The 23,663-nt window shown below is 40.3% G+C and overlaps 1 protein-coding gene across 1 annotated transcript in view; it reads right to left on the bottom strand.

Moving 5' to 3' along the window:
* LOC137144640 (complement factor H-like) overlaps positions 1–23,663 on the bottom strand; it is an 82,222-nt gene that overhangs the window by 34,595 nt on the left and 23,964 nt on the right. The window contains exons 12-17 of the mRNA XM_067535070.1: positions 23,058–23,267; positions 19,658–19,834; positions 18,006–18,182; positions 16,631–16,807; positions 8,908–9,090; positions 4,108–4,308 (exon numbers count right to left, since the gene is read on the bottom strand). Coding sequence (XP_067391171.1) covers positions 4,108–4,308; positions 8,908–9,090; positions 16,631–16,807; positions 18,006–18,182; positions 19,658–19,834; positions 23,058–23,267 — 1,125 coding nt within the window. The remainder of the gene's footprint in view (positions 1–4,107; positions 4,309–8,907; positions 9,091–16,630; positions 16,808–18,005; positions 18,183–19,657; positions 19,835–23,057; positions 23,268–23,663) is intronic.

Below are 23,663 nucleotides of genomic sequence, written 5' to 3' on the forward strand. Positions count from 1 at the left end.
TCTGACAAATTAATCTCAGTCACAGGACTGGTCAACTTTCCAATTTACTGAATACAAAGGAAAGAAGAAATAGTTTGTTCACATACTGCCAAACACACACAGCTCACTACTGCCCAAGTTATCTGCAGATCTTTGTTCATCTTTGTTTAAATTTTTCCATCATACCCTAAAGTTTCTGTCATAACGGGTTAAAATCATCTCATTGTGGGTGTGCCCCAAGTCCATGTTGAGAAAGGAACAAGTAATTGATTTATATGTGTTGAATGAAAGAGTTTATTGAAGATAGTTTATTATATTGTAAGGTTTTGTGACCATCTGTTCTTATAATTGTTCCTAGTTATTTTTGAAGTACATAAGGGAGCCTTGAGAATGGCTAAAGAGGTACAAGTTGTAAACCCCATGGGAGAGGAGCTCAGAGGCAGCAAAACCCCTGACCGAAAAGTAACTGGTTGAACTTGAAATAGGGGTAACTTGCAAGCACAGCAGTTCCTAGGCCATATTTGGAAATCTGAAGTTGCTGCAACTTTTATTTGGTAAGTTACACCTGGTTAAGGATAAACTTCTGGCCTGGGGACTTTCCAAGGAGGGACCGACAAAGTGCCGTAGGAATACCCATTATTGGTCTGGCGGATGTATAGGTTGGAGTGGAGATAAAAGGGTTGTCAGACAAAGCAAAAATTAGAGAATCTAGTCAGGAGAACCACCGAGCCTCCCCAAGGGGTACACCTGAATCACGCCTGCAAGAGGGTCTGATCAGTCTTCTGGCCTCTCTCCAGCTCCATTGCCTTTACATTGTGTTAGAATAGTCAGGTAACTAAGCTGATAACCCGTTGGGACTTGTCCTGCAGATGAAAATACCCTAGGTGTAAATACAATAGAGGTTCCACCTGGATGAAAATACCCCAGGTGTGGATATGATAGAGGTCCCACCTGGATGAAAAATTAGAATTCTAAATAAAAAGACCAAGTTATGAAACATCTGTTAACTTTGCTGCTACTGAGTTCATCTCTACATGCGGTGAGTAGTCAATGTTAATGTTTGTTTAGGTAGACCAATTTTACTTGTGTTCCAGAACTATTGTAAGTGTAACAGTAATAGTAACTGTTGTTAGTGTTGCATGAGTAAGTCTTTTGTTTTTTTAGGGTTTTTTTTTGTGTTTTAAGAATTTGTAACAGAATAAGGGAACAAGATTTGTGGTAAAGTTTTTTTAGTTGTTGTATTAGTAAGTTTTGTGTCTAAAATCTAATCATTGTAATCAATTCTTGTTGTTTGTAATTATATACAAAGTGAATCAGTAAGAGAAAGGTTTAATTCAAGTAGTTGTATTAGTAAGTTGCTAAATAAAGACTATTAAGTGGTTAAGAATTTAATTGAGTTTGCCAAGTTTTTCCAGAAAGTTTGCCAAGTTTTTTCTAAGTTAGAATTTCCAAACCCCACACTCTGTCTTAAAAGTGGATATATAAGAACCGCCTTAGTGTCTTAAAGATCAAAGCACGGCACTTAGGCACCTCAGTTTCTAGTCAGTTTATTTCAGGATGGGCTGAAATAAGCAACAAAAAATACAAGACAGGGATTTTTTTTAATTGCTAAATGTTTGTACACTATTTTCATTTTAAAAAGTAAAATTAGGATTGTGCATGTTTAAACTTTAACCAAAAGGAACAATGATTTCTATATAATTCTGTTAAAATACATTGTGGTTACATCTACTATTTTTTCCCCCAGCAACCAGTTTTAACAGTGATGATCAAAAGATCTGAATGTTTTCCTAAACAAAACTAACATACTGGTACAAGATCAAGGTTTCTAGTGAGATTCCCAAATGTCCTCCTTTTGGCAGGTGGGAAATACTGCTACTTCTACCAGCTAAAAATAGGAAGTGCAGAAGCACATGTGATTTCCTTTTAAACATAAAAAAAAAAAAAAAAAAAAAGTTTGGCTTTGGTTCGAGTCTGGGGTAAAAATTTGGCTCAGAACTTCTTTTATCCAAACCTATTTGCGCATCCTGCTTTACTTGAAATTAGTTGTAGAAATATACATTTGATCAATACACTCATTTATTTATGTATAACTGATACATGCAGACAAATATGTCAAAAAAAGGAGATAATCTGTGAATATTACAAATAACTGGTGAATTGAACATAAGATGCTGGTTAAAGATATTGTTAAATGTTTATTTTCATTCATCCTAAGGAACCAATCAGATAGAAATAATGGAAAGCAAAAAAGTGATTAGTATTGTGACAAAAATCTTCCTCTACCTCGGTGGTTCTAGCGCTTCCTTCTAGCGATAGGTCAGGGAATTTCTTCACCCTTTAGTGTTCTTCTACCCTCTAGTGGTGGGGGAGGATAATACAGACTCTCTAAGATGGCCACTCCCTGCTGGCTTCTGGCCCTGTGTCTGATTCTCACATGCCCTTGCTTCTTCGCTTGGGCTATTGCCCCTCCAGTGAATTGCTGGTAGGGGGGCCCAGTCCCACCCTTGACTCCAGGCCCCAACCCAGGGACCTTAGAAGTAGCAGCCTTGTGCTGTGGCTTCCCTGGGTTACTTCCCCATGCCCCTTGACTTAAAGTCCATACCCTGCTCAGACAGGGGTCCTTCCTGGCCTCCTTGCCAAGGAAGGCTCTTGACCCTTAACAGCCCCACTGGAAGTGGTAATGCCCAAACCAAATGTCCAGTTCAATCTTTCCCTTCTAGCAGGGTCTCTTCCCTTAGGCCTGGGAAAGGTCCTTTACCCTCCTTGGGCAGGGTTTTCCTTCCCCCCGTCTTTGTACCTGCAGGGTTCTCTTCTGCCAGTGTTCTGCTCCTTCTCCTAAGCCCGCCCGGTTCTTGACAGCATCTTGCCTGTTCACACACTCTGGTGACTTGCCTCACTCTCACAACTCCAGCCACACCCTTTCTCTGGAGGCGAGGCTTTTAACAAGTCCTAGGCGGGTCCTTGATTGGTTCCAGGTGTGTTAATTAACCTGGAGTAACCCCTGCTCAGCTACCAGGGGAAAAGGGACTTGCTGAGCCTGGGGCTGATATATTGGCCTTCTAGCACTCTCCGGTAGCTATCTAGTCTGACCCTGTCACGGTATATATACACGTTTTCAGCTAATAGTAGCCCTGAGAGTTCCCAGGTTCCTGCCTTCATGGCAGGAAGTCCCAGGCATTTTCAGTGACTGAGTTAGCTCAGTGATAGCTCTGTGGCCAGAAATCCAGAAGCTCTGAGAGACATGACAGAACCAGGAGCCTTAAGCTTGGGCTCTCTGCCATGGAATTTCATTTTGAAATTTTCAAAACAAAATGTTTCAATTATTTCTCAAAGAAATGTTTTCGGAACGTCCCTTCCATTGGAAATCTTTCTTTTTATTCTGAAACAGAATTTTTTTTTTAATTCAAAATTCCAGAATGTCCCACAGAAGAGAAATTCTGACTTTCAACGAACTCTACTGTTATCTACAACTGTTAATTTCCTTATTTTAGGATTCTTCATAGTCTTGCCTGGTACATACACAATTTACAAATAAATGCTAAATAGCATTTAGTCACCCCACTAACAAGATGTGGAAAATAAATCTCTCTCTTAGAAAAAATATCTGAAATCCTTTGATGCCTGTGATTTAAGAGCCAGGATGAAGCATGAAGAGGGAGATTGTCATGTGGATAATTCTTAGCATAGGGGAGAATACCAGGAATAATCTCTTAATGTCATTAGATGACACTTAATATATATTTTTGGATTAAAGAATTCAAGTTTCCTATTCCTTCTCCATTGAAAACACCATTACCAGAATAATCTCTCCAAATTAATGGAGTTACACAGATTTATCCATCTGAAGATCTAGCCTGGTGTTTTTAATTTCTTAATGACAACTTGCGTACTTCTACTGGAATATTCAACACTCTGTAATATTAAGCAGCAGCTTTTATCTTGTGAACAAAGCAGAAATCTCACTTTATAAATGAGAATTCCAGATAATATCGCATTTGACTCTGGTCAGTCATCATATCATGTATTGATTATATTTTATACACCCGCAGACATCCTTAATAAAAAAATAAATAAAACTTGGCTTAGTGGACAAGTCATTAATCTTGTGGTTAAACTAAAGATGACTTCTGCGTTTACATTTAGGGTATTCCAGTCTCCCATCTAAACACTGTACCCTAAGTCCAGAAGATATTGGATCCAATTTATATCCCCGTTTACACACAAATTGAACAAAGTCCCCTGGTAACACATACAATTTTTTTTCATAAGTCCATCTCAGCTGTATATTGTTCCTCTCCATATCCTCTGGGGTTGCTGTACAAGGCTCTGCAAAAGCAGAAAAGGCAATGGAGTTATTAGCACATGGATCTGATGCTGGGCATTTGACTCAATAGCACTTTATTTGTACAAAATATATTCACAAATATTTTGTGTACATGAAAAGATCAGAGCTATTCTCTCTTTGCTTCTGATGTTACTGTGCCAGATGCTCCAGTGAAGATTGTGTAGACCTTCCCTTCTGTCATAGATTCCAGCAAATGCCACCTTGTGAGCACTCACAAGGACTGCTGTGCAGGGCCCAAGCATAATTTTTTCAGGCCCATTACAAACTTGTAACATGGGTCCCCCCCTCCCACACACATACCCACGGGGGGTGCAGTCTGGGCTGGGCCACCCAGAGCCTCTGGGCTCCAGGAAAGTGTACTCTTTCCCACCCCCCATGTGGGGCCCTGCTGCTGTGAGGGGAATCCAAGCCCCTATGATCTTGGATACTATAATCTTACAAACCCTGAACAAAGTCCAGCCACTGCCACAATTTTAGGGTCCCTAGGCACATTCTCAGGGCTCAGACCTTTTATCTGGCACCTGTTGTCCAGTTGCCTAGGCCCTGGATGCAAAAGATGATTCTTGAGAGTCACTTGCACCTAAATACACTCTCCCCAAGAACTCCACCCAAAAGGTGTGAAGATCCTGGTTTACAGTTTAACTCTCTCAGGAGCACACAGCAGTTAATAAAGCAGCTCACACACACACACTTTGCACAGATGTAACACATTTGCTCCTTTACTTAATAATATAAAATGCAAGAGAGTACAGATCACACAAAATAATTAAGATCTGAGACTGCAAGGTCCCTCACTAACTCACCCTGCTCTTTGAGTCCTTGAGAAACCATCTAGGTTGAAGAAAGCAGGCAGTTCCCTGCCTTATTCAGGCTGGATCTCTCTCCCTCATGAAGTTCCTTACCTAGATTATGTGACCTTGTTCTCACCTGCCCCATCCTTTTTCCTGTCTGGCCTTCTCTGTTCCTGTTTGGTTGGCTATTTAAACACTACTTCTTCTTACAGCTTTTCCAGCACTAAGCAGGGTCGCCAAAAAGGTTCATTATGGTCCTTCTCCATCCAATACAATCTTGTGTATCTTCTATCTTAAGTCCAACACTTTCCATGTCTCTCTTCAGCACATCCTTCCAACGGGTCTTTGGCCTTCCTCTCTTCCGTGGTCCAGGGGGCTCCAACACCATTTCTCCTTTGGTCATATCCATAGTTGTAAAGCTTGTAACCACAGCCCAGTTCTTTGGCTTTACTCCCCTTCCATTTAGTTTCCTGCACGCATAGTACCTTAATGTCCTTCCTGCTCATAAGGACTACTATCTCCCCTGTAAGGCTTCCCACATTTAGGGTTGCCATCTTCATGTGCTTTTGAACTTGCTTCTTTAACCTCCCCTGTTCACCATATAAGCCATATTGATTTGGCAGTTAGTTTTACAGCTGGATGCCCTTCCTGCTGCCAACTCCTTTTAGTCGCCTTTTACGACACGCAGGAGATACGTTTGGTCTATTCTAATTCCCAAACCAACAGGGGATTGGCTATTTAAACACTCAGCTTCCAATATTCTATCTTTTGGGTAACTTTCCACTGCTCCTAACTTCCTTTCTCTCTTCAGGATGCAGCTGCTTTTCAGCATAACCTTTCTGTCATTAACCATAAATATTTGCCATTCTCCCTGTCTGATGTGTACCTGCTACAGGACTTGTCAGCAATGGTGGATCCATCTACATATAGGCACTTATGATGCAGTTTTCCATAATACAACTTCACAATATCAACCTGATTTCATATATTGTGCAGTCATAGTCACAATTCACCTCCTACTGGAGAATTATGCAATAAAATGTCTATGCAGAAATTAGAGCTGGGCAAATAGTGAGAGTAAATATATATCCACAAACATTTTAACTCATCTGTGTTGTGACCATGTTCATACCAACTCTTACTCATTTACAGGGAGCATTTGAGCACACATTGGCTCAGTTGAATGTGGGGAGAAGTCACATGTGCATGCCATTACTGGTGTTACACAGGAGTCCTGGTGTCGGGGAGAGTGAACAGAGGATTTAAAATATAAATAAAATGCTGCAATCAACATTGTGAGCAGCATTGATGAGGTCGGTGCAGTACGGTGGGCCAAAAGGATGGAGGCTGCTGCTGCAGTACCTCCAGCTGACAGAAATTATCTGCCCTTTGTACCATCAGCAAGCAAGATAGGACAGGCAAGCAGAGCCAGTGATGGTGTTATGGGGTTCCACAGACACAGGTGTGAGAACAGCAGCAAAAGCTGCAGGTGCCAAGGACTTCGCTGCTGAAGTTGACAAGTGGTGAGTGGAGGTGTAACCTTGGATGGGAAAGAGAAGGAGCTTGTAGAGGGCAAACAGCTCCTGAGGACCAGAAGGATGAAGCAGGATGGCTGGAGGAAAGCCACAGACTATCAGGTAGCCAGAATATAATGAATACCAGGCTTCTAGACTTATGGGGAGGAACACAATTAATTATTAGTAATAACTGTTACATCATGCATAGACGGTAGAGCTGGTCAGAAAATGGGGTTTTCTTTTGCAGAAAATTCTAACTTTTCAGCTAAATAAAACAATAAAACAATAATAAATAAATATTATTATTAATAAAAATGGATTGAAAATGCCAACATGGTGTCTTATAGGAGTTATAGTTCATCTGTCTCATGATCCCATTCTCCTCAGGCTCCCTAGTCAGACTGCATTTCCCTGGATACACCATGGTTTCCCCTCTGAGGGAGGGGAACTTGTACATCATGGGAGTCCCAGGCAGTAGTGCATAATGGAAGATGTATTTCAGCTGGGAAGCCCAGCCCATAGTGGAGGAGGTCACAATCAAAGCACTGCAACTACAACTACCCTGAGGAGCCACTGCAGCATATCCAAATAGACATTTTTGGTCAGAAACTGAAAACTTTGATTTTGAAGTGTTCAGCTTTTCAACAAAAAATGAAAGCTTTCCACAGAAAGTAGATTTTTTTTTTCTTTAAATCACAAAAAGTAAATATTTCAGTTTAAAACCCAATTTTCTGTCACAAAATGTTTAGATGGAAAATTTTCAACCAGCCTTGATAGGGAGAGTCACATTACATCTGCAAACAGGGAAGTTTGAGAGGGAGTTTGTAGGAGGGAGTCATATAAAAATTGCTATGGTCAGGAAGGCCCGCATCACCAGTGCCAGCTCTGCTCCTGTATCCTCCACCTGCACCTATATCCAGACAGAGAACCTAACCATGGATGCCTCTACCCAGATCCTGCTTGGATTTGCAGAGACTGTGGTCTGCATTTCCCATTTACAGAAAGCCACGCTGGGGGGACCATGCTGTGTGAAAGGTGCCTGCTGGTGGAATCTCTCAGGAAGCAGGTGGGAGAACTACAGGAGGAGATGGCTAGGCTGAGGAGCATCCGAACCCCCAAGGAATTCCTTGGGAGTATTCATATGGAGACATCCAAGGCTGAGAAAGCTATGCAGCTACAGAGGACTGCTGTCACACTTGGGAGAAGAATATGGCTCTGTCACAGGCAGCAGGCAGTGCTCCACCCCTACTCCCAACCCACCACTGTGGAGAACTGTTATGCTGCCCTGGCAACGAGCCATGAGTGGTGAGTGATGAGTGCCCCAAAGGCAGACGAGGAGAAGCCATGTACCCCCAAGGCTGGGAGGATCGCAGCCACCACTCCCAGGAGGCAACATAGCGTTGGTGACTCTACTAGATGAGAGAATCCTTAGTTGCCCCTTTAAGTCATCTGCTACAGTAATACAAATAAATAGTAAATAATAACAATGATGATAATTTTGCTATTCTAATATTTCACATTGACCCAAGCAGGGCCCAGAATCAGTCCCATTATATCCTGTGCACTGTTGTAAAATCTTTACATAAATAAGACCCAGAAAGTCAGAGCTAGAATTCTGCAACGAGCATCAGAAGCAGAAACAGAAGCAGCATTCTCATCACACAGACAGGGCTTTACACAAGAAGCTATGCACAAACATAATGTGCAGGTGCTGATAATTAAGTGGAAATATGGGATCAGTCCCCACCCTCATTTGAACCTTTTCTCATATGAACATAAAGATACTGATGAATACAACACTTGTGTAATCAAATGTAACAAAAGACCAGACATTAGACACAGAGACAGGAATGGTGCTGATATGTTGATAGACACTAGAATGCTAGCCTGGTTCTTGGGTTGTCTACAAATGCCAGTGCCCAAATACTGAGTTTACTAAATTTTTCCTCTTTCTTCCTTCCCACAGTCTATCATCCCACAGTCTATCATCCATAGCTGAATTCCAGTAAAAGAGGGAACAAATTCCTTGTTCTCTGTATGTAAACAAGATAATCACTGGCAGATTTTCCCCATGAACTACATTATGGGGCATGTATTCATTGGTGCTCAGAATCTCGTTTCTCATATCTCCGTGTGCTTCACCTCTTGCACTAGTCACAAAATCTGGCTATGTGCATTGCTGTGTAAGCAGGCAGAATTATTCATCTTTAAAAATAACACAGCTGCATAATTCACCACTGTTCTTTTTCGAATAATAGATTTTTGTACATACCCAAGCAAACCGGTGGGTCTGTCCATTGTCCAGAGTCACATCTAACACTTTGAGATCCCTCCAATATATGTAAACTTTTACATTTGTATTCCACTGTTGAATTTGATATATATTGTTTTAATGGGAAGGAAACGATGTCTCCATTATCAATATATGGCGGAGGCCCACATTTTCCACCAGCCTCTGAAATGAAGTATAGAAATAGAGAATAAAACTACTGGGCAGTATTTAGTTAGAGTAAATGCTGTAACACCACAAATATCAATTCACTCTGATTTGTAGACTAGGCAAAATCAAAGGAAATAGTGAAAAATAGCTATCCTGATATTGGAACTGAAATGAAAATATTAGAAATCATACTGACATTAAAGTTGCAGCAGCACAGTATTAAACTGATGACAAACTGGGGCAACAAGATGCCCTTGCTCTTCGTGAGTTGGTTCTGGGAGGACTCTGAAGCAGAAAATGTATCCTGTTTTAAAATTCTTTGGCTTGCCGATCATTTCTACCATACTAATCCTACCATGCTGACTTAAAACTTGGCACACAAAGTGATGGAGGCTTTGACAAAATTCATCTTGTGCCAAGTCTTCTTGTGGGTGCCAGTGTTCCCACTTCTTGTCACTCAAGTAATCAGTGTTCTGTGAATGGCCTCATTTCTCCATGAACATGTTACCACAGAGATATTTTAGGTAGTTGTTGAGTACAGTAGAGCATTACACACCATGACCCTGTGGCGACTGAGTATTGAGAGGAGGAGGAAAGAGAATTAAGAGAAATGAGGTAAGGGTAAAGGGTAAAGACGAGGTAAGAGGACACAAACTAAGGGTAAAGGGTAAGGGTAAAGGAGTAAAGTGTAAAGACGAGGTAAGAACTAAGGAGAGAAATGGAGAAAAGGGCTTAAAAAGTGTAATATAAAACTCAGAAGAAAACAGGAAGAAAAACTTACTAAAAAAGAAAATGAATGGTGAGTGTGCAACAAATAAAATTGAGAAAAAGAGGAGAAAAGTAAGAAACAGAAAGATGCTAAGGAGAAAAAATACAGGTGCCAATAAGAAGTGATGTAATCATGGATGGAGTTTATTCTTTGGTCTGTGGAAAGGCCCTTGGGCCAAACAAATTAATAAGGATTATAAAAATATATGAAAGAAAAGCACCACTCATTATTTGATGTTTATTTTCAGTGATATTGATTGGACTAGAAAATTATCCCCGAGTGGCTAAAGAGGCTGCTAAGGATCGTTTCCGCATGCAGAAGTCATCATCTGACAAAGGCGGTATCTGCAGCATGTAGCCCAAGCCAGTTCTTTGCTGTGGCGTTATCCCTTATTGTTTTTCAGAACCAGCGTCAAAGCTACTTTTTCCCCCACCCATCCTCAGCTGTGCTTTGTTTACACTCAGCATAGCTGAGGAACTGGCCCTGTGGCTTGAAGGCACCAGCCCACATCTGGAACCATGGGTAGTCTTTCCACCCTAAGGAGAATTCTGGAGGCCACTGTGTCATAAGGACTGACACCTCCTGTGCTCAGTGTTGCACAGGACATCTGTTCATGCTGCACCACCACTCAGGAGGCAGTGTTGCCAACTCTCATGATTTTATCACGAGTTGCATGGTATTTTGTGTGTTTTTTAAAACTCCAGCTACTGGAGTTATGTTATTCTCCGAGAATCTCAGCTGTCATAAGGAGCTAATACTCATGGTTGCAGAGGAGCACTTGAAAACATGACCCAGAGGGCTCAAAAACCTAGAAGACAAATACAAAAACAAAACCCCCAGATTTATTATTTCTAAATCTTTCATCATTATTTAGTCAAGTCTCATGATTTTAGCAGGCCTAATTCATAATTATTGGATGTTGGTAATATCAGGAGTGTATGCTCCCTTTTGTGGTTGGCCAGTTCCTGTAGACAGTGTGAGTCAAGGCGCCACAGCCCTTTCTGTACTCTTCCCAGAAGACGCAACGGTCTCTGTACTGAGAGCAGGGACTGCAATTGTGCAATTTATGAGTTTTTCCCTAAAAGATATATGAACAGAAATGTCCTGAGTTTATTTTATTGTCAAAAGAACTGGAAAATTGAAAATATATATTGGGAAATTGGGTAAAAAGGTCTTTTCCTGAAAAAAAAATTAATTGAAACATTTTCTTTCAGCACTAGTTACTAGGCCGGTTTTGTTCAACATCTTCATCAATGATCTGGAGGATGGGGTAGATTGCACCCTCAGCAAGTTTGCAGATGACACAAAGCTAGGGGGAGTGGTAGATACCCTGGAAGGTAGGGATAGGATACAGAAGAACCTAAACAAACTGGAGGATTGGGCTACAGACTGGGGACCGACGAGCTAGGCAACAGTTCTGCAGAAAAGGACCTGGGGGTAACAGTGGATAAGAAGCTGGATATGAGTCAGCAGTGTGCCCTGGTTGCCAAGAAGGCTAATAGCATATTGGGCTGCATTAGCAGGAGCATTGCCAGCAAATCACAGGAAGTGATCATTCCCCATTCCCCTCTATTCAACATTGGTGAGGCCACATTTGGAGTATTGTGTCCAGTTTTGGGCCCCCCACTACAACAAGGATGTGGAGAAGTTAGAGAGAGAGTCCAGCGGAGGGCAACAAAAATGATTAGGGGGCTGGAGCAAAAGACTTATGAGGAGAGGCTGAAGGAACTAGGCTTGTTCAGTCTACAGCAGAGAAGAATGAGGGGGGATTTGATAGCAGCCTTTAACTACCTGAAAGGGGGTTCCAGGGAGGATGGAGCGAGACTGTTCTCAGTGGGGGCAGATGACAGAACAAGGAGCAATGGTCTCAAGTTGCAGGGGGGGAGGTCTAGGTTGGACATTAGGAAAAAGTTTTTCACTAGGAGGACACTGAAGCACTGGAATGGGTTACCTAGGGAGGTGGTGGAATCTCCATCTTTAGAGGTTTTTAAGCTGCGCCTTGACAAAGGCCTGGCTGGGATTATTTAGCTGAGGTTAGTCCTGCTCTGAGCAAGGGGTTGGACTAGATGACCTCCTGAGGTCCCTTCCAACTCTATGATTCTATGATTAGTAAAGGAAGGTCCATAAGCTCTCTGATGCAAAGGTTTCATGTGTATGTCTACAGTGCCTAGCACAATTGGGCCCTAGTAATACTATTTTGGGGAAGTTCTATGGCCCGTATTATACAGGAGGTCACACTAGACTATCATAATGTATCCTTTTGACCTTGGAATCTATGAATTTTCCTGCCCAAATAAGCAACACTCCAGAAAATAAGACTGCATCTATCTACTTATGTCTTTCTAAGGCACCTACGACCCTGGTGTTTGGTGTCAACATGATACCAGTGGCCACTGAACAAAGAGGTCTTACATATGCATACTCCTTTTCAAGACTACATTGATTCTAGAGCCAAAGAGAGACTATAGAATATATTCTACTTCTTTAACTGTATTACCATCCTCCAGCTTTAAATTAAATTTTCATAGTATTTTTTCCTGAGAATAAAAAGTAAATGGCAATACCAGATGCACACTCACATTATTGCTTCAATATTAAAAATGATCTTTTTAACGAGCAGAGGATGTTACCATTTACAAAGAGTTCAATAACTTTCTAGCTAATGGAAGAGGAACCATATCACTTACTTTTCTGATTTTTTGTGTTTAAACATAGTGATGGAATGTACAGCTTTTGAGTTTACAAGAGGCTCCTGTGGTGTCTGGGCTGCCTGACTCCCCAGCTACTTGGACTGATAAGAAGTTTGAACTTATTTTTAATTTTGCTGATGTAAGAATGCTGAATAACTGGCCATTGATAGGGTTCTTTTTCAATTAGCTATGTTTATAGTATTTTTATGTTGAAATTTCCATAAACTGGGGAGTTTTCACCCAGATAAAACCATGCCAGCTTCCACAGAAGTGATCTCATATCTGGATTTTTTATTTTTTGGGGTGAGTCACAGACATCGATCTCTGTGTTATGAAAAACACCAAATAGTTTTAAAATTGCTAATTAAAGGGAGGTGCTTTTCCAAGTTGATACACACTAAGATGAACTAATTCAAAGCTGTTTGGACCAAGTTGCATGGCTCCAAGGTAGTTCTCTCAGCATGGGGGGAGGTACAGCAAGGTTTAGTAAGCAACTTTCACAAATTATAAGAATCAAGCTTAAGGCTGAAGACTCTCGTCTTTTGGCTCAACAAGTAATCTAGAGGGAAGACAGAAGACTAGTCTTTCTGTGCCCGAAGGTCCACTAGCGAGAAGCACTGTGCCAGCAACATAACCGTATGGCTCCTTGACTACCGTTCCTACTCAGAATCCAGAAGACTGTACCAGGTGAAGAGTTTGCAAACTCTGTTATCTGAGAGATCTTATTTTTCCTTTTCCTATTTTTATTAGCTGGGAGACATCCCAGCTGTTTTATATTCTTTAATTTCTAGAGTGTGAAATTGCGGTTATGTGCATGCTTGTGTAGAACACGGAAAAGTCCTCACGGGGAAATCGTCAGAAAGAAATTTCTCCAAGTTAACACAGTCATAAATATGATCTCATAGAACTTATTCATTAGAGAGTATGTTCTGTGTTCTAAGTTTAAAAGTCCTGAGAGATTTGATATTTATGATAACTTGTCTGATATATCGTCAAACTTCTCCTTCTGAGGTGTGTTCTGTTAAAGTCTGAATTATAATATCTTTATCAGTGGGAGAGGAAAGGGTCATCTACTACACAAGATGGAGGAAACTTTGTAATTGGCTGAGGGGTTGCGATTCAGACATTATCTTAATACTGAAACCAAATAATTATCTATTTAACCAGTGCAAAGTTATCCAATTGATTGACTTTGGTAAAATTCCTTACTTCAGATTTACAACCAAATAGACAGCCACCTCCTTGGGCTCCTTCTTAGAATTTATAAGGATTTTTTTTTTTGCACTTGTTTGATGATTTAACTAATTTGATTATTTAATTTCAATCTAATATCCAATATTGAGAATATTGAATATTGATTTCTTGAATTGATCTTTATTTTATTTTTATTAGTTTAGTTTTAGTTTAGTTTTACAAGAAGGCAACTTAGGTTTTCTTGGTTTTATTTTACTTTGTTTAATAATTTTAGTAACATTTATAAAATTTATACAGAGTCACATTTCTTTCAGTAAGCAACATGGTTCAGAAACCTTGAGGGCATAGAGTGGATATTGGCCAGTCAACCTAGAAGCGTGATGAGCTCCTCCTAAATAAGTCTCTTGCTTTCACAGTCGGAATGTAACCCTGCACAGTAGAATTGTCCAGGAAGAGATAGGAGTGAGTTTTCTTCTTCCTTAAAACCATTATTAACATTATCTGACCTTGGGAAGACTTGCCAGGCCAAATGGTAATGACTGGAGTTGAAAAGGCTGTCATCCCTATGCAAAAATGGAGGAATTGTCTATGGGATGGTGAAATGGGAATGTTTGTTAAAAATAAACCAAGGATAGATTCTTTCAGTCAGAATGCTTTGAAACTTCCTCATAAGGTCTAAGATTGCCTCAGATAAACTATAGCTATATATCCCTCCTTATGCGCCCTTATTTGTAATCCTCTGACACAGATTGAGAAATCTGAATTTCCTCCCCTGAAAAGGAAGTTTTCTTGACACCCCATCTTCTTACCCTTTGGTCTTAGATGTTTGGTCTTGTGACACACTGGTTTGGTACTTTATGTTCTGGTATACATTGGGTAGATTTTTTTCTTTTTTCCTTTAAAGAAGTTTCTGTTGTTGATAAAACTCTTTTGTTGCAGGTGGCACGAGAGAGTGAATGGGATACAAATGGAGATGGAGTATGAGAGATAGTATTCTTTTTTGGTTTTTGTTTCCCCTGCCCTCCACTTTATGTTTGTTTATGCTGCAGCATTTTGTTGTTCTACTTCCTATTTCACTTTTGTTGGGAATTAAATGAGCTCCAGAGGTTTAGCAAATGCTGGGACATTAGTTGGGGTTGTCATGACAATTATCCAGGAAAAGCAAAAACTAATTGCCTTAATTTGATTCTGAAACACCAGGTGAAGCTTGGTGAGGAAACAGAATCTGGATCAATCAGGACAAGGGAAAGGCCGAATAAAAACAACTTTCCTGAGTGTATAAGGTGTTGATGATTCTGAAAGAGTGGGAACCTTGCATATGCTGGTGAGGCTGAGGCCTGTGAACTGGAACTGCTTATGAACTAAAGCCAGGATACTCAGACAGGGAAGTGGAGAGCAGTATACTGGAACTGTTATGCTATTAATTTAAATGCTGAAAGCTAGAGGTATTCTGAATCTGGATGCTAAAATGGCTAACCCTCATATGCAGAGGCTGAACCCAGGAAGATTGTTTGTGGAAAACCAAGTGTGAAACCTGAATTATTTTTTATTCACTGGGCATGTTCTTTCACAGTTTGGGAAAGATGAAGAAGATATTTTATATGTATATAAACCCTCACGAAAGAGAGCACTTGTGACTCTGTTTTATTAAACCTAGATCCATCACTTGAGAGGTCCCTGGGACAGGCCCTATGCTTCTGTTTCAGAGGGAGGTGCTCAAGGATTGTTCAAAAAATATTTGGGGTGACAAGTGTTCTCCCTCCTCTCAAAGAGATTTGGCTTAATGACTCACCTCCCATGCCAGGGCTTGCCTTGGGCTCTCCCAAGGAATGGCTTGGGATCAAAAATGAACTCCCTGGAAGCCTGATGCCCTGGGACTGACTTGCCCAAGATGGGAGATCCCAACATTTTAACCCTTTCTGCCATGGAGTTTACTTGAGATCTTTGATGTGTGGCAGGAATGGGGAGAGGTCTGGGCCCAAATGCCCCTTAGCCCACTCCCTGGTGGTGGCACTGTGCATGTTGTGTCTAATGCTGCCTTTCTGTGGTCCAATATGATGTGGTGGCAGTGCATCTTCAGTCTGCTTTACTGTCTTTTAGATGTTTCTATTTTGAAGCTGGGGGTGGGGGACATAGCAATTACTTGCCATTGGAGCGGGCTTTTTCAAGCCTGCCTGCATCCTTTTCTGTCTGATGGAGGGGACTGAGATGATTGCACCTGGGCTGCTGAAACACTTCTTGCCTGGCATCTGTCTTTCCTGCCCAGACAGGCATCAAAGTGGGCTGTGAGATGGAAATTCCATTCTGTTCACAGAGAACAGAAAACTTCCCAACTAGCTACTCAAAAAAGGGGGTGGGATGAAGCAGGAGACACAGAACTTTTTTGCCTGTGGCTGTTTTGACCTCACTCTCCCCCAGAAGACTGTAGGGATCTGTCACTCCAGCACTTCAGAAAAGGAAGCAGAACTCAGGGGAGAAAGCTCCCCAAAAGGCAACCTTAGCTCTGGGACACAGCTGGGAATTAGACAGTGAAATTATTAATCCAAATGGTTTGGTCAGAAATTTGAAATAATAGGTTACAATTTTCCCAGAAAAGCTCTTTATGACAGAGGTTTGGGTAAGTCTGCCTGTTGTTGTGAAGGCAGGAAAAAACTGGGGTGAACTTCAGTAACTAGCAGGTCTGCTTCCACCCCCATGCTGCAAGAAGGCTGAAGAATCCATCATAACGATCTGTGGACCTTAGCATGATGAAGAATATATTTCTTTTTCTGGTGCATGTCTTGCAAGTCAGGTAATATGAGAAGAAAGATACAGAGAAATAAAAGCTTTGCAGTATGATTCCATATTTGATTCCAACAGCATCCTCACTTTTAGGATATTTATAAATAATAAAATAAAATACCTCTGCATTCTGGTGGTTCTGACCATTTTTTCTTCTGACATGTCACTGTCTGTGACCCAATGAGACTCAGCCCTTGTTGACATCGATAGCGCACTCTCTCACCAGGCAAATACTTTTGCTTTCCATGCCCTAGAATCTGACCATTAAGAACTGCAGGTGCAGGTCCACACATCATATCTGAAAAGATATATCAGAACATTTACAGTTATGGACACATTTCCAAGAAATACTTCAGTTTAACCAAATCTTTAATGACATTTTATTTCTGTGTAATGATAATATAATGTAATGATACATGTGTATCATTTCTGTTCAGATCCTCAAGTCAAGGTAAGTAGTTTATCAGAACCTTTTTAATTGGAGAGTCAATTGATTAACTATTTTAATTGCAGAGATTAATATAATTAAGCTGAAACACCATAAGCTGATGGAAAATAGATCCTGTCAAACTAAACTGATATCTTTTTATGATGCAATTACACGTTTTGTTGATAAGTGGAAATGTAATAGATTTAGACTTCTGTAAAACATTTGACTTGGTACTGCATGACATTTTGATTAAAAAATAAAACAATACAAAATTAATGTGGCACACATTAAATGGATTAAAAACTGGCTAACTGATATATCTCAAAATGTAACTGTAAATGAGGATCATCATCCAACGAGTGGGTCCATGCTTGGATCGGTCCTTGGCTCTATGCTATTTAACATTTTTATCAATGGCCTGTTTTATCTGAGCTTCAGTCCTCTGCAACCCCAGTCACAAAGAGAATATCAAAGAGAATATTGCTGACAGGAATGGGGTGGGCTTTCAAGGGACACCAAAATAGGGTGACCAGATGTCCCGATTTTATAGGGATCATCCTGATATTCGGGGCTTTTTCTTATACAGGCACCTATTACACCCTAACCCCTGTCCCTATTTTTCACACTTGCTATCTGTTCACCCTACGCCAGAACTTCCCCCCACATCCTTAAAAATAAAAAAGATGAAAAAGAGGCATCTGAATGCTTTTGAATTATTGAAGGGATGAAAACTCCAAATGGAAACTTCTTAAAGTCAGCTTGTTTGGCTGCAAATCTTTGCGTCACCTTGATTTTACTCATTTCAAATTTAACTTTTACTACACTTATTTTATTTTGTAATTTTTCATTTCCTATTTTTAAGGGGACACCAGTTGCAGACTCTCTCACTTACAGACGTTAGGACAGACTGTGAGAGGAGTGAGCTGCAACCAAGGAGGGTAGTAGCAACATTCATTCAGACTTTGCTTGCCAAGGATGTTTCAGGAGGGATTCTGCAACCTCCTCTCCTTACTTAATACATGCATTAATTGGAATTAATTGTTTTAATAAAAATTCAAACCTCTACCTTCGCAAGTTGGAGGTTGTGACCATTCCCTGTTTATACAGGTTACATCATTCAGTCCACGACTTTCAAAACCTTCACGACATTGATACTGTACTCTTTCAGCAGGCCAATACCTTCTGTCTCTAAGATCTATGATATCAGCATTGGGAATTGCAGGTGGATCTCCACATGTTGCATCTGAAAGGGGAGATTTATCAACATGAACCACTTTTGTGGAGTATCATACTTTTTTGACCCAAAGAAAACTCCAGGCATTCTCATAACAAAAGTACAAAATAAATCTGTAAAAGTGAGATGAGGGTATTTATTCTGTATTCCTTAGTCAGACTCCAGGACTGGACTCTATATTGTGACATATATGTAAACTGCAATATGTTAAAAGAACTTGTAGAACTTTTTGATTGTTTTAAAAATACATTTAAGTTCTCGTCTTAGAAGCTGGGAGGAAAAATTTGCTTTCCTATTTTGTCCTTTTCCATTTGTCAAACAACAATTCCTCTAGCTGCCACTTCCACATTTGAAATTATCAGAGTTTATGCATCATCCTTCCCAATGATTGAAGCACAGCCATGGAACTGAGTTTGTTGTTAACTTTCTGCTTCATCTGTTGCCTGCAGCAGCAGAGGACAAAACACAGTCAAGTATCCTAAAGTATTTATCAAGTCTATCGGTATATCTATCTGACTCAGCAAAAGGCACATTGTACTGTGGATAGGCAATCCCAGTGTATTCTGCACTACCTTCAGGTGCTCTACCTTGTGGGAAATGGTCGCTATGTATGTGCAGCAATCACTGTATGTTTAGGGATACCCATATGCCTTCTCAGGAAATTGTGGAAACTTAGGGGTCAAGTACCCATAATTTCCCTTGTTCCAGCCCATAATATACTGCTCTCAAGCTCCATTTTTGAATTTACTGATGCAGTCTCCTTAAATTATCTATCGAAACATCGGACTCATCTCGATTACTAACATATCCTTCTTTCTTCTGGCCTTGACAAACGCAGTCTTCATCTGCCCATATCCATTCAGAATACTGCTGCAATTATCATTTTCCAAGCCCATCACTTTGAACGTCACACATTTTTTGAAACCATCCACTGGCTCTTCCTTCTCTAGTGCATCAAACATACCTATCATCTCTCATTCACAACCAGCCCAAGATGTCAGCCTCCACTGCCCACTTGTTGTATTTTCAAAACTAGCACCTTCATGCTTTCTTCCATGCTGAACCTCTCACATGGGAGGCACTTCCTGTAAACATCCACAATGCTACCTCATTAACCACCTTCAAACCCCTCCTTTAAACTCTCCTTTTCCTTCATACCTACAAAAAAAGTTTGACAATGTTGGCTATTGGTGTGTTGATACCACTGTGTCATGCTAGCCAATATTGTCATCTTGTTTCCTTGTACTCCCAGTACAGACTGTATCCATCTATTGTCTCATCTTATACTTAGACTGTAAGCACATTGGGGCAGGCACTGTCTTTTTGTTCTGTGTTTGTACAGCACCTACCACAATGGGATCCATGACTAGGGATCCTAGGAGCTACACTAATTGAAATAAATAATAATAATAATCCCCTGGGTATCTGAGTGCCTATATTATAACAATAGGTTCCTGAAAACTAAATCAAACCACATACTGTACCTTGGCATTTAGGTAGTTGGGTCCACTGCCCTCTTCTACATGTTACATCCTGTGATCCAACAGCAATGAAACCTGGGTGGCATTGATAGCGCACTGTTTCACCAGGTTCATAATTCGCCTTTATGCTACCTTCAGCCCAAGCATGGGGGACATTAGGTGCATCTCTACATGGCATTTCTGAAAAAATAGTCACATACATTTAAAGTGAGTGAAACACTCTCCCAAATTACCTTCATTCAGTTAAGCCTGTTTAACAATGTGCACAGATACAAAAAAAGAGAAACTTTAAAGGCTTCAAGCAGCACCCAAAAATATGCACTGAGACAAGGATGGGTATGAAATTTACACAATGTGCACTATTAAATAAAATTGGTCAATGCTTGGTTAAGTAAATAAACAAAACCCTAAATAGATTGGAATTCAGTTTTTGTGGATGTTTAGCTTCTGCCTCAGTCTAAGATCAGCATCTCTGGTTGCATCTTATCTTCTGGATTTCTCATGCAACAACCTGTCCTGTGCTAGAGCTTGTCAAAACACAGAAGTAATGTCAATATAACAAATTGTTTTTTAAACTGAATTACTTTAATCTCATGCAAACCCCTGTATAGACGCTCTTATTTTGGTTTAAGTGTCTTACTTCAGCTTAGCTAAAACCTGTTTGTGACTAAACTGAATCTGATTTAAAACTAAAATACTCTTTTTTAGACACTATCACTATCACCAGTATCTGAGTGACTGACAATGTATTTACACTCATGACACACCTTTGAGGCAGGGAAGTTTTGTTATCCCCATTTTACAGGTGGGAATTTGAGGCACAGAGAGGGAAAAAAGTGACTTGCCCAAGGTTACACAGAAAGTCTGTGGTAGGGCAGGGAATTGAACTTGAGACATAAGAAAGTCCACAGACTTACACCAGTTTAACTAAATTGGTTTAAAATCACAACTCAAAAGATAAACTTGAGCAACTGCCTCATGTACATGAGCTTATTAATGCTATTGAGATGAAAAGCTAGAACCCATCATCAGAGCATCTCACAAGCTTTAATTAATTTATCTCCACAGCGTCCCGTGAAGTAAATAAGTTTTATCCCTTTACAAAAGGTAAACTGAGGCACTGGAGGATTAAGTGACTTGCCCAAGGTCACACAGGAAATTTGTTTTAAAGTCAGAAACAGATGCCAAATATCTGAAGTCCCAGTCCACTGCCTTAACCACAAGACTAGACAGCCCAGTGCTATACCACATACTCATTTGAATAGTCCTAGGATGGTGTGATTGTTATAGACTATGATTGTGGGTTGAGTAGCCATTGCTGGAATTTACACTCACTATTATGTGGACTGGCTGTCACACCTATAAAAGATGCAGCATAAAGGGAAATGTTACTTCTGCACAGATATTCCCCACCCTAAGGGCAGCACATGTGAGCTCACATTATAGAAAAAATAAATTGTTCAAGAGAAAAACCCAAATTAACTATTGCTTTTACATAAAAACATATTTACCAACAAAGTCAAAATTATAGGAAAGACTCTATGGTCACATTGTTAAAATTTCTGGTTTAATGTATAGTTTAGAGGTTGTCTCATTTCTCAGTATGCATCCATGTTTTTGAAAATCAAGTATGACTGGAAACTGTCTATTTATTACATATTGAGGAATCCTTGAATTTGTTGTGGTCTTATGCCATGATTGGTTAGAATATGATCCTTAACCGACTTATCTGTCACATGCAAGAGATGAGTGCTACCAGTACAAAATAATGGTTCTTTTTTCCCCTGTGAAATAAACAAAAGGTTCCTTATTGTTCTATATTGACAAGATGTCAATGCACATGCCTTTTCCAGCTGGAAGTGCTAGTTTCTGTGCTATATTGAATATCACAATACAACACCCATTTTCTAAAAGTGCAAAGAAACACCTCTCCTTGCTCAAATACAAGCTTTATTCATGAGCAATCTTAGTCCCAGGCCCGTCTCTTGTCTCTGCTCGTCTACGCTATGGGCTCTGCAGCGATCGACGCAGCGGGATTGATTGAGCAGGCCGTGTAGACCCACTCAATCGATGAGAGATGGGCTCTCCGGTGGATGCCATTTGTCCACCTCCACTAAAAGAGTAGGCGCTGTATCTACGGGAGAGGCCCTCCCGTCGAAACAGCCTAAGTAGACGTCATGGTATGGCAATGTAAGTATGTTGACAGGAGATATGCAAACTAGATTACATAGCTTGCGTATCTCCCGTCGACCACCGGCAGCAGCGTAGACCAATGCAACATCTGGATTACATCCTAAAGCAGAAATGCTAGGTGTACGGAACTGATGTGAGCACTTTATGAATGTGCATCGGGCAATGACTGAGGGAAATGACCCTACCAAGTATCAGAAAGTTAGAAAATCTCTCTTCTATTGTAGAATCATATCAATGAAAAATGGAAAAGACCTATCGAGTAACATATCCTCTCTCTCCACTAAAACAAGATTATGCAAACATTTATGCTCTATTTGCTGAGTCATTATAAAAACTCCATGTACCGTTGATTATAAAAGGTGTCTGAAGTATTCATTTTTCTGATGGATGAACTGAGTATGCATCCAATTACAAATCTTCCATTATTGTTAATATATTTTTAAGCAAAATAAAATTTACAGTTTTTAGCTATTTTAACTCTGTGAACAAGCTAATTCCCCTATGATTGCCACCACCTGAACACTGGTTAATGTCTGTTGTTTTCTATGAGCATAACAGAATACTGTGCCAAGGAAGAGAGAGGAATTACAACTCCTATGAGGCATTCTTGGCAGGTTGGGTTCTTGGGCGCAGTAGTTCTGCTCTGGCTCTTCCGTGTCAAACTCAGAGCACTGCGCCAGTGAAATGTAACAGTTCATACTCCCGTAGGAACCAGTGTCTTCCGCTACCAGCTCCTGACACTGACCCTCTCCCACGAACATGCCAAGTGTAGAGAAGAACTGACTGTGGAAGAAGCTGGGAACAGCTGTTTGGAAGTGGTCAGGAAACATTAGCCTGCTGAGACAGATGTTCCTATGATCTTCATGGGGGCTGCAGAGCAGAGAGCTGGAAGGAGTCTCATTGTCTCAGAGGAGTTTAAAAAAAAAAAAAAGGAAAAGAAGGAGCAACCACTTGTACAGAAGATAAGCTCCACTAGGCACTTTTTAAAAACCAAATATTTTATTAAAATTAATCACTCAGAAGTTTGACTCAAAGCAACCTAAACACATGTAAGAGTTTCTGTTCACTGTCATTTAGCCTCCACTTAAAACTCACTGGGCCAAATTCTCTGCTGAACCCATTGGAATTACTCTAGCAAAGAATCTGGCCTTTTGATTTCTCTACTGAAAAAATATTAGTGGAAACTCAACAAGGCAGATAGTGTAATTACCAATACAGGCAGGCGATGAAGTCCATTTTTCCATATTACAAGTTACTTCAGATGGTCCTCTTAACACAAAGCCCGCATTACAGCTGTATTTTAGTGTTGTACCATTCGGATAAGTCACTGGTCCTGGTTTCTCTATTCTTAGGCTTTGATTTTCTAGACTTAAAATCTCACCATTTTCTGTGGGATATGGTTGCAAACATGATTTTTCCTCTGTTTGGAAAAGAAAAATGAACAATAAAATTAACATGTCAAATGCACAAATAATCAAAAACTGAAAGAAAAAAGGTAAAGCTAAGTAAATTTAAGTTCTAGTCATTATTCTCAATGCTTGATTCTTTGTATTGGCTCGAATTAAGAAATGCTACAAACAAGTCATCTACACACCCCCATAATAAATATTTGAAGCTGCTACAGTGAAAATTAAGTACAGTACAATCAAACAGAAACATGAGGATTGTCATACTGAACCAGACTAATGGTCCATTTGGTGTAGTATCTTCTCTCTGATGTTGGCCAGAACTAGAAACTTCTGAAGAAGCCATAAAACCTCTATAAAGGAAAATTACACAGTAATATGTCCAGTGGAAAGCTACTTCTTAACCCCAA

This window comes from Emydura macquarii, unplaced genomic scaffold (genome assembly GCF_026122565.2).
Source record: "Emydura macquarii macquarii isolate MOO-44397 ecotype Brisbane River unplaced genomic scaffold, CSIRO-AGI_Emac_v2 contig_3475, whole genome shotgun sequence".
Lineage (NCBI taxonomy): Eukaryota > Metazoa > Chordata > Testudines > Chelidae > Emydura > Emydura macquarii.